This window comes from Melospiza georgiana, chromosome 5 (genome assembly GCF_028018845.1).
Source record: "Melospiza georgiana isolate bMelGeo1 chromosome 5, bMelGeo1.pri, whole genome shotgun sequence".
NCBI lineage: Eukaryota > Metazoa > Chordata > Aves > Passeriformes > Passerellidae > Melospiza > Melospiza georgiana.
Genome location: NC_080434.1, coordinates 18,926,145 through 18,937,617, shown reverse-complemented (window position 1 = coordinate 18,937,617; position 11,473 = coordinate 18,926,145). Strand labels below are relative to the sequence as shown.

Genomic DNA, 11,473 nt, shown 5'->3' with positions numbered 1-11,473 from the left:
TATTTTTTCTTGTAATATTGGTTTTTTCCACTTTTCACATTGCATTTCAGTTGCTGTTGTTTTTTTGGCTAAAAGGGATAATGATACTGGAAGCAGTGGTTGGAAAATGCACTGGCAAGTGACCTTCACAGAAATATGAGAACTTCACAGAAAGGACAGCAGCCAGCCTGCTTTAAAGAACTTACGTCATCTCGAGGTCTAAGTCACCAGAAACCCTCAGCAGGCTGCCTGGCTTGGCACTTGATTCTTTAGGCTTATTGCAGAAGAAGACTTCAGCCCACCTATTAATCAACAGATTGCCTGTGACCATGAGATTTGTTGCAATGCAACAATTACTCAAATAATAAATCTCCTTGGTATTTTTTTGCAGCTACAAACTCAGACAATTAATATTTAGTCAATATACATCATCTGATCATCTAGCCTGGGGCAATTTTTGTAGTTCTTAAGTTTTATTAATTTGACATCAGCTGCCCACAAACAACAAAGGAATTTTGAAACTTAAATATTCAACTTAAATCAAAAGCATCTTTACATCTTAAGATCTCTATGTATGTATTTATATTTCAGGTATCCAACAAAATCTCAACACCAGAGTTTTACTCTACACACTATCACACACTCTATGAGCATCTGTATTCTTATATACATACATTTTATATAGCAATATAAACATGTAAAAAGACAATACCTTATACACATAGATTTAATTCTACAAAACCATGTAGCAGAAACAAAGTCAGACTTCTTGCTGTCATAAAGAAAACATCAGGCTATACACAATACCTTCTCATTCAGCAAGAGCTGCTCACAAAAAGTGTGCACAAATCCTTTTTGAAGCAGTAGAATTTGATTTGTGGATTGGTAGCCTCAACACAAAGCTCACATAGCTCCAGCCAGTTGTATGAAAATGATCAAAAGCTTTAGAACATTTTTCACTGTATTCTAATGACAAATACTTTCAATATCTATTTCACTTTATTTCTCTAAATTATCCTGCTGAATAAATTGCATATGTTCACACAACACAGTTGTTGTCGTGCTATGTCTTCTATAATTCGGCACAGTCTGACAACAACAATTTTTACATTTTCATTGACTTTTCTTCATCTTCCAGACTTGTAAAAAACCCACATCAGCATGACTGTCACGTAAAGACACCATCAGTCACCAAAATAACTAAAGTAAGGGCATGAATTCTTTCTCTTAACAAACACACACACCCTCAACAAAGTTTGCTATTTACGAAAGCCTTTAAGTACATTCCTACACAGAAATTATTTTGTTGAATCAGGGTCTTGGTAAAGAAATCCTAAAAAGGGAAACACTGGAGAGATGTACAAAGAGCTCCCTCTTTTGTTTGACTTAGTTTTTGTGTGAAGAACTTTTGCCATCAATTTCTTTAGGTAAGTACACATTATATTAAATGCTGAGGTTGCCAATTAAAAAAAATAAATAAAATAGTAGAATATGTGTCTTTATGCCCTATCTGTTCTGAAAGTCTCTCGGTTCTCTTTCCATTTCTGGTTCTTCTTTACATTTAAATTTAGCCCTGAAGCCAAATATTACTGTTTTCTGAGAGATTCCACACAACATCACACAGAGTTTTCATTACAAAAATTAAAACAATTTTCACGCTGTTCCAATACAGTTCATCTGTGAAGCATCTAGCATTTATATATATATATTTTTTTTTTTTTTTTTATTCTGAAAATCAAACATGGTGCTTAGAAAGCAAGTTCATTCTGGTCTGATTTTTCTTTTGAACAAATCAAGACTTGACATTTACCGTTGCAGATACACATTTATTTCGCTCCGCTTCTCAACCTCGCCTTGCCACTTTTGGCGATGTCATGAGAACCACTCATGTACAAACACGGCCGGGTCAGTTTCCTTCCCACCAATATCGTCACAAACTTCCGTACCTCCGGGGGCAGCGCCGAGCTGCCGGGTACCAGGGCAGGCCCCGCTTGTCGCGGCCCCGGTTCGGAGGGCCGCGCACGGCACAGGGGACAGGGCTGAGGGGACAGGGCACAGGAGACATGGCACAGGGCAGAGGGGACAGGAGACATGGCACAGAAGACAGGGCTGAGGGGACAGGGCACAGGGCAGAGGGGACAGTACACAGGACACAGAGGACAGGGCACAGGGGACAGGGCTGAGGGCACACAGCAGAGCGGTCACGGAGCGCTCCGCGGCGCTGCCCTGAGCCCCTCCCCGCAGGCGGGCGGGCGCACGGGCGGGGCCGCGGGACCATGGCGGCCCTGGCGGTGGCAGCGGGCCGGGCCGGACGGGCGGCGGAGGAGAAGGCGGCGGCTTAGCGGGCTCGGCATGGCCCCGGCCCGGCTGTCGCTGCTGCCCCCGCTGCTGCTGCTGCTGGTGGCGGCCTGCGCCTGGCGGCCGGCGCGGGGCCAGGAGGCGCCGCAGACCCCGGACTGGCGGATGACGCTGAAGACGATCCGCAATGGCGTGCACAAGATCGACATGTACCTGAACGCGGCCCTGGACCTGCTGGGCGGCGAGGACGGGCTCTGCCAGTACAAGTGCAGCGACGGTGAGCGGGGCTGGGGCGCGACCCTTGTCCCGGGCAGGGCGGCCCAGCGCCGCTCCCGGGGGAACCTCGCTGAGTTCTCCCGGCGTGCTTTCCTATAAATAAATACGTGTATGGACCGCGGCGAGCGAGCTCCTGCACGTGTATGTGTGTTTAAATACGAGTGTAACGTGTACGGAGCTTGTGTACACGTAAGCTGTTCTCTTAAGGCGACTTTTAAGTAGCTCCTTTTAAACGTCTCCAAGACGTTTTCCTTGGGGAAAGGTTTATTACTGTCAAATATGTAGCTGATGTGTCCAGGGAAAAACCCTGGGGTGGGAAGAGTTGCTCTCTCCCGGCTGGTTATTTACCAGCACTCCTGAGCATTTCGGTTTGGGACAGAAAAGCTTACTAACTCTGAGCTATGGAATGTGTTGTTTCGAGGTGACGCGTGAACAGCAGGTTTTAATGGCAGCCGCGTTTGCCGGAGCAAGGAATGCATCCTGCTGTTGGTGTCCTGCTGCTACCAGCAGAGGACGGCTGTGATCTGCGCTTCAGCCGCCTGATTTACCTGAACTATAATTGAGGCAGCTCAAGGTGGCATGACCTGGTAGATGACGATGGTTATTATTATTATCATAATCATCATCATTATTATTATATTAGACTGTTATTATGAGGATGAGCCTGCTCTAGCGGGGCGTTTGGACCAGATGACTCACTGTGGTGCCTTCCAGCCTGACCCATTCCGTGATCGCCCCCCGTGCTGTGCCCTTCCCCAGTGCCGGGCAGGCGGTGCTCCAGAAATGGGATTTCTTTCCAGGCTTTTCCCAGAATGGGAGGCTGGCATAGCCTGTCGTGGTGGGATCACATCAGCCCAGTTTACTGTGTCAGATTATTTGTTAAGTCAGCAAAGGAGTCTGGTGGTGACACCTGGCTGGCTCTACAAGAGTGGCCAGGACACTGTGACATTTACACTCTGTACTGAAGTATGCATCTTTCAAATGTGTTTTTTTCCCTATTACATTTAACTGTGGCTTCAGATTGTTTCCACTACTTGAATGAACGGGAGCGTCATTTTTCAAATTAACTACACAGTCTTTCTTAACTTGGGATGCAGAATTCCTTGGTTTGCTGCACTAGTGAGTGTTCGGGGAGATGTGAGTTTAGCTCATCTACTAATTCAAATTCTATTAATGTTACAGCTGTAGAAATAAAAATGATGTTTCATCCCAGCTAAGATAAAAAAATCAGAACTGCTGGTGGTTGCATATAGAGCATAGAAGTATTAATGAATATACACTAAAGTACTCTGTTAATACACTCCTATATATTGCATACTTAACCAACACATGGATTTCAGTAATTTTTTTTAACATAGGAAGCAAACATTGACACTTGCTCAGGTGCCTTGTCTCCCTTTCTAAAAAAAATTGCTTAGTTCCCCTAACTTGTAATTTGGAAAGAATTGTTGATATGCAGGTGCCTGAATTTATGTTTAAGTTAAAAATACAACTGACACTATCTTGAGCCAAACAAATGTCTGTGGTGAGTTTTAAAACTACTAAAACCTTGTGCAAAAAAAATTTTAAAACTACTAAAATCCTGTGCAAAAACATTATTTGAGACATGACAAATTCCCCTTTTTCAGGATCAAGGCCCGTTCCTCGCTATGAATATAAACCATCACCACCAAATGGCTGTGGATCCCCTGTGTTTGGAGTTCAGGTAAGTATTTCCATTTTGGGGCTCCTTTCTGTGTCTTTCATACATCAGCTTTCCTCAATATAGATGATTTTTTCCATTCCCCCTTCTGAGACAGCATCCATGTGCAAGGTCCTTGTTCTTATCAGCTCCTAACACATGCTCTGGTAACAACATATGGGAAGTGTTAGTATTGTAAACGAAACTAGCATAAACATTTTCAAAGATTACAAGCATAAAATGTAATGATGATAAACTTCTTGGGTTTTGAGTGTTTGGTTTAGTGTTTTGTTTGCACAGTCTTGAAAGCATTGCGTAACTGCAGCTGTAGCCCTGTGAGAGTGGAGGGTTTGGCTATGACTCTTGCTCTTCTGACTGACACTAACCCTTTTTCCATAATGCTAGAAAGAAAGTAGGAGTCAGCTTGTTGTCCTCCAGCTTTGGGACTTTCTTTTTCCCCCCAGCTCTGCCCATCCACCACCCCAGAGTGTAGGCTGGGGCAGGGCAGGAGGCTGGGTGGGGACACAGCTGGGCAGCAGACCGCACTGAACAGAGGGATGGGTGTTCCTCACTGTGTAGAGGTGCCCAGCAATAAAATCTGGAGCACTGGGAGAAGGTGGGGAGGGGGTCATTGCAGAGCTGTGTGTGACTTCCAGGTGGCTGTTGCTCAGAGGTGGGCTTGGTGTCCCCTCTGCTTTGAAATGTGCTGAATGCTCCTTGCACTGCTTATTTTGGGATATTTTTTTAATTCATCTACTGTGTACAGTAGTACACAAGTACACATTATATTAAATGCTGAGGCTGCAAATAAAAAAACCCCAAAACCAGTAGAATATGTGTCTTTATGCTCTGTCTGTTCTGAAAGTGTCTTTGTTCTCTTTCCATTTCCGGTTCTTCTTTGCATTTGACTTTGGCCCTGAAGCCAAATATTACTGTTTTCTGAGGAATTCCACACAACATCAATCAGAATTTTCATTACAAAAATTAAAACAATTTTCACATGGTTCCAATTCAGTTCATCTGTGAAGCATCTAGCATTTAGATACAAACTTTTTTTAAAATTTTGAATTTAAAACTGTTTAATTAAACAGTTAATTTAAACTAATTTTAACCTAAAAACTAAATTTAAACTAATTTAAACTAATTTTAATTTTAAAATTGTGTACTGTGTACTACTTCTTTGATTCATCTACTAAACTGTCTTTATCTCAGCTCATCCCATTAGTTTTAATTTTTAACTGTTGCAGTCTGTCCATAGGCTGTATTTTTCTTTTGCTGGAATACCAATGGAGGTGTGTGGGTGTTTTCTTCACAGTTTGACATCGGTATCCCTTCAATGACAAGGTGCTGCAATCACCACGACAGATGCTATGATACTTGTGGCAATAAAAAAAATGATTGTGATGAGCAGTTTCAGACCTGCCTCTCAAAAATTTGCAGAGATGTGCAGAAAACGCTTGGAATCTCAGAGAGTGTCCAGGGTAAGTGTGAAAAAGCCTTTTTTTTTTTTTTCCAAGTTTGACCTGAGCTTAACTTGGCAAAGAATCTTTGTGCAGTGCAGCAAGACCACATTTTCATAAGCTGATGGAAGATGCTTTGTTCTGTCCTTCTGCTGTGCAGCCCAGATGCTTGTACAACAGAACAGTGACACAGCACAGGAAAATTATCAGGGTTAAAACTAACTTGGAATTAAGGTTAGTTTTAACTTTAGGGGAAAAATAATGCTGCCCATTTGGGTGTATGAGTATTGGAATAGAACTTGATCAAAGTGCATGCATAATTCTTGCATTTACTGTAACAGCTGTAGGATGACTGTTCTGCTGGGTGATTTCTAAACTTCTATGTGTGATTGTTAGTAAACTGTAGGAAAATACAGAATCTTTCCCTGTATGAAATAAGGTGTTAAAATAATAAACAGTCATAGTGGAAGTAGTTAATGCTGTCCCCTGGTGAATAAATGTTAGGTTTCTCAGTAACAGGCCATATGATACTTCTTCTGGTTGTTGGCCTGCATCTGATGGGTACATGACATAACCACTTTTTAACGTGGACAATGTCACTTTCACAGTAAATACTCCACTGAGAGCAGTAAGTTTTTAGAACAATCTTGTGTTTGAACTTCTCAAATTTGTCTAACAGTAAATAAATCATCATATTAGTCTTCAGTGTCAGAACTGGTCAATATTTGTTCAATTCTGTTGAGCTGATGTTAAAGATAGCAATCTCTGCATAAACTGGGATGTTGAGAGTGAGAACGTAAACCAACTCTTTCATCTTCCAAGATTCAGTATGTTTCCAACACAGAAATGAATTTTCCATATGCAATGAATTTTCATTTTGTTTGGCATATAAAAAATCTTTACTCAAAACTTAAATCACTCTGTGTTGGTTCAGTCTTTCATTTGACAATCTGTTTGCTTTGCCCAGAGAAAATTGCTTCTTTCTTAGAGTCATTCTCAGTTTGACAGTTTTATCCTGTTAGTTTTATATTCCACTCTGAGAGTACTTTTAACTGAACTCTTCTTTGCTTGCAGCTTGTGAATCAACTGTTCAGCTGCTGTTTGATGCAGTTATACATTTAGGATGCAAACCATACCTGGACAGCCAGAGAGCTGCTTGTATGTGTCGTTACGAGGGCAAGACAGATCTCTGAGAGAAGACACCGAGATCTCGTGGTGTAACAAAGCTGAAGATCTGGCCAAAAGGAAGCAAGGCTTTGGTTAAAAACTTCCTGCTTTTCAGACAGTGATACATTAAACACTGACATGAATTTACTGATTTGAAGATCACTACAATATTCTCATTCATGTAAAAAAGAAACAAGTCGTCCTTCTCTCCATTTTATGCCAGAAGCTTGGGAACTGAAATTGCTTTCCTTTGGTGTGTGTTCACCTAGGGTGTGCCATTGTAAAATGCTGGTGCCATTTTAATGTTCCCAAGAAGACTCCATAGTGGGGACATCACAGGCACCAAAGAGTTATATTGAATTCTCAGGTGATTTTTAATACAGGTCAAATTTTAGCTTTGCTAGCAGTTGAAGCATCTGATGGGTTCAGCAGGAGAGTGTGTTGTGTGTACCAATATGGGACATCTTACATAGCCTGTACCTGCGTGTTTCTGCTGCAGCTGCCTTGGGTTCTCTCCCACGTATGTGCTCCTGCAGGTCTGTTGTTAAAAACCCAGGAAAACGCCCCAAGCCAATGTACATGCACTACATGTTTCTACCTGATTCTATATCAATGCCTTACTTCTGCAGCACTTTTCAGATCAAATACGTTGATCCTTTCAAGGGCTGTCCAGTAAAATGAACAGTTTGCAGCCTAAGGATATACTTTTGATTTGACAGAATGGTGAAATGTAGTTTCTATGTTATTTTTAAAAAATTCATCAAATGTCTGTTTTTGAATAAAACATTTTGTGTTGTGTATTATATGCACGGAAAGGATATATGTACAAATATGTTGATTTATATTTCTGTTGTGGCACAACTTGGCTACTGTATTCATCTTTGCTTTCATTTAGTCTGTTATGAAAACCAAAAGCAAGTTCCACAGTTAAGATCAGTGTGCCCAAAAAACTTATTTAAGATTCCCTCTGTGAGGCTGATGGATATATGAGCCTGTACTTCTGTCACTTGTTCCCTCTCTGACTTCTCTAGCTAAAATCACCTGGTGTCTGAATTATTTGGGGTTTGCTCTCTGTACTTGTTGCTTATCTACAGGCGTCAGTCCTTAGTTAAATTCTGCATTAGGTCCTCTGTTAGAAAGATAATTATTTGTTTTCATTAAAAATCAATTTGCTTTAAATATTCACAGGAAAGGAATGAAAATTAAAATTTTGCATCTGTGAACAGGCAATAGAAATTAAATGCATAAAATTCACTGGACTATAGACTATAATGTCATATAATTTTGTGTGTTTTTCTTTACCAGTTGTGGTTTTGGTTTGTTTGTCACTAAAGCTTAGTGTACATGACAGTGAATGTAAGGGTTCATAAACAAAAAGTTTCTGTTAAAGTTCTTTGGTCGTGCCTCAAGGTTTCTTTTCTTATTTGTGGATATGAAATAGCACTAAAAGAGAAGTATTACTGTAGAGCTTTGCAAAACTTTGCCAGATGAACTTGTACTTCTAACTTTGGTGAGAGAAATATTACTGTAGAGCTTTATGAAACTTTGCTAGATGAACTTGTACTTCTCCTAACTTTGGTGAGAGAGAAGTTTTACTGTACAGCTTTGCAAAACGTTGCTAGATGAACTTGTACTTCTCCTAACTTTGGTGACATTCATTTCCTACCACAGAATTGAAACAATTCCGCCTTACCCTGGAATTCCATGGTTGTAACCCTAAAAATCTTTTTAACATTAAAGAAGGAATGTTAATAGCATTGTTTGTTTCAAATGGCAGAAGTACCATAATGAGTCCAAACCACTAATTCAGCTAGATGACTTGCTGAGTTCTGTACAAATGGGCTTAAACTAGGTGCTTAAATTAATGCATATCCTGGGTTTGGATAGGATGAAGTTAATTTTCTTCCTAGTAGCTGATGCAGTGCTGTGTTTTGGATACAGTGTGAGAATAATGGTGATAACACTCTGATGATTTAGTTGTTGCTGAGCAGTGCTTACCTTAAATCCAGGACTTCCCAGTTTACCACACTCCACCAGCGAGGAGGTGCACAAGAAGCTGGAAGGAAGCATGGCCAGGACAGCTGACCCAAACTGCCCAAAGGTGTATTTCACACCATAGAGCATCATGCTCAGGATATAAAAAGGGGGGAGTTTATATCCTGGTCAGCCAGAAGGCATCATCTGCTGCTTGGGGACTGGACAGGGGGTGGTGAACAACTGAATAGTGTGTCACTTGTTTGTCTTGGGGTCTATACATTTTTCTCTTTATCCTTTCCATTTTTATTATTATTTTTGTTTATTTCAGTTACTGAAGTGTTCTTACCTAAACCCATGAGTTTTACTTTTTCTGATTCTCCTTCTCACCATCCCATGTGTGTGTGTGTGCCTGTGTGTGTACACATATATACTTAGTCACTGGCTGGAGTTAAACCGTGACAACACAGACAATTTTCACTGTTGGAAAGAGCTGGGTTTTGTTCCCTCCTTTGCTGACCTGTAATTATACCTCAAAAGCCTCCTGGAGTTTATTTCAAACCACGTAAAACACTCAAAGAGCTTTAATACTTCTGGATAGCACTTTGATAGTTCTGCTTGCAAACCACAGGAGGCATTTCACTTCTTCCAGGTAGTCCTTACTTTGCACAAGCTTTTCCTGTAGCAGAAATCCTTGATAGAGTTGCCTGCAAGTTATACAAAATGCATTTTGCAGACCATAGCCCCAAGATGAAGGCTAGCTATCGCCCCTAGGATCAATCATACCATTTAAGAACTTACATATTTATAAATATATGCAAAAATGTAATGCTTGTCCTGCTTGTGGCAGTTGATGTTGTCCTTAGCAGCTGATACAATGCTGTGTTTTGGATTGAGGATAAGAGGAATGTTGATAAAGCACAGCTTCTCCTGCTGCCCTGCCAGCAAGGAGGCTGATGTGCACAAGGTTTGGGAGCAGACTTCAGCTGACTCAAGGAATATCCCATATGGAATCCCATATGAACAATAAAACTGGGGGGAGTTGGCAGGGAAGGGCACTGATCACTCCTTGACTGGCTGGGCATTGATCACTGGGCAGTGAGAAACTGTAATTCATGTCACTCACCTTGTATATCCTTTTGTTATTATTTCCCCACCCTTTCCTGTCCTGTTAAACTGTCTTTACCTTTTTTCTGATTTTCTCCCTCATCCCACTCGAGGGAGTGAGTGAACAGCTCCATGCTAGATTAAAGCATAAAAACACTATAGATAGCAGCTCATTTAACTCAACACTGCATGTTTTTGTGTAGTCAGTAATGCTGTACAGAATTCACAATCAAAGTTCCTTTTTCAAACTGCAGTTCTGATCTATTCATAATGCTTTTTCCAAAAAATACCCACCTACAATCTGCAAGTGTTTCTAAACCTATAGGCACATCTCACAATAAAACTTTCATGCATTACAATGACCCAACACAGTGGCTGAGCCTGCTCTCAGCCTCCAGCAAAACAGAGCAGAAGAAAACTCCATCTTACAAGGATCTAAGCAAACTGCTGGACTGAGGAACATCGCTGACAAAGTTCTGGATTTTGGTTTTGCAGCTGCAGAACTTCACACGGGAGTCTGGCTGCCAGTGGGTTCAGGGGCAGCTCTAGCATGAGCTGTGAGAGCCGGGATCTGCAATTGCCAAAAAATGAACCTGTTTGGTAGGAGTCTAAATGTTACCCAGTATAAGAGGCAAACTTTGTGATAGTGTCATGTTCTAACTAAAGTTTGCACAAAGACAATTGAAACAAAGTTCTATCTTGATCCAGCTGCCTACTGGCAGTCTGAGGGTAACAAGTCTGAACAAGACAAAAGCAAAGGCAGTTAAAAATACCCCATGGCTCCTTTAATCAAAGGGAGACGTCTGAGATTTTTACCCATGCAAGAAGCCAGAGTAAAAGCAGACTGGGTAAAAATGCCTATAATTCCGCTCTAAATCTGCTTCCTGTTTGTGCTTGTAGCAGCACTCTCCTTCGTGCACATTCATATCTGAGTTTCATATCTAAAAGTAGGCTAGATAAAAAAATCAGATCCCTCTAGGGTATAATCTGTAAAGCTCTTGTACTGAAGAATGGGTTTTGTCACTGGCTTTGGTTTAGATACTTGTTTGTTATGCAATTGATCAGTGAGCGGTAAGAGCCACATAATTCTCAGTCGGGAATACTCGTTAACACACCTTGTCCCTCGCCTCACAGTTCCGAAATCATCAAAGAGAACTGAAGCGAGAACAGAGCAAAGCTGCAGAATGACCCACACATCCAAACCTCCCAAGGGTTGTGTGTGGGTGCCCGAATGTTAACGCACTTTGAGGAACAGGAGCCGTACAGGAAAGAAAACACGATGGGCCTCAAATGGGAATTTGAGTTTTGAAAACTTTAAACTGAGCACGGGAGGCTCTCACTATATTTCAGGACGCTGGTTTTGTACAAGCCGGGGCAGTTAGTCGACCACGGTCTCTGAAGGTCTCATCACATGAAACGCACAGCGCACTTCAGCACCGCAACCCCGGGCTTTCCCGGCTCCGGCCCTCGCCCAGCGCCGGAGGCGGCCGCTCCCGGCTGAGGCGGGGCGGTTAACCGCCAGAAGGCGTGG

General features: G+C 41.8%; 1 protein-coding gene across 1 annotated transcript; it reads left to right on the top strand.

Moving 5' to 3' along the window:
- The first annotated feature begins 2,331 nt into the window (after nucleotides 1–2,331).
- On the top strand, nucleotides 2,332–8,134 carry PLA2G12A (phospholipase A2 group XIIA). Its single transcript, XM_058024495.1, has 4 exons — nucleotides 2,332–2,554; nucleotides 4,182–4,258; nucleotides 5,550–5,715; nucleotides 6,769–8,134. The coding sequence occupies exons 1-4, from the start codon at nucleotides 2,332–2,334 to the stop codon at nucleotides 6,885–6,887; spliced, it is 585 nt and encodes a 194-aa protein (XP_057880478.1). The 3' UTR covers nucleotides 6,888–8,134.
- Nucleotides 8,135–11,473: the final 3,339 nt, after the last annotated feature.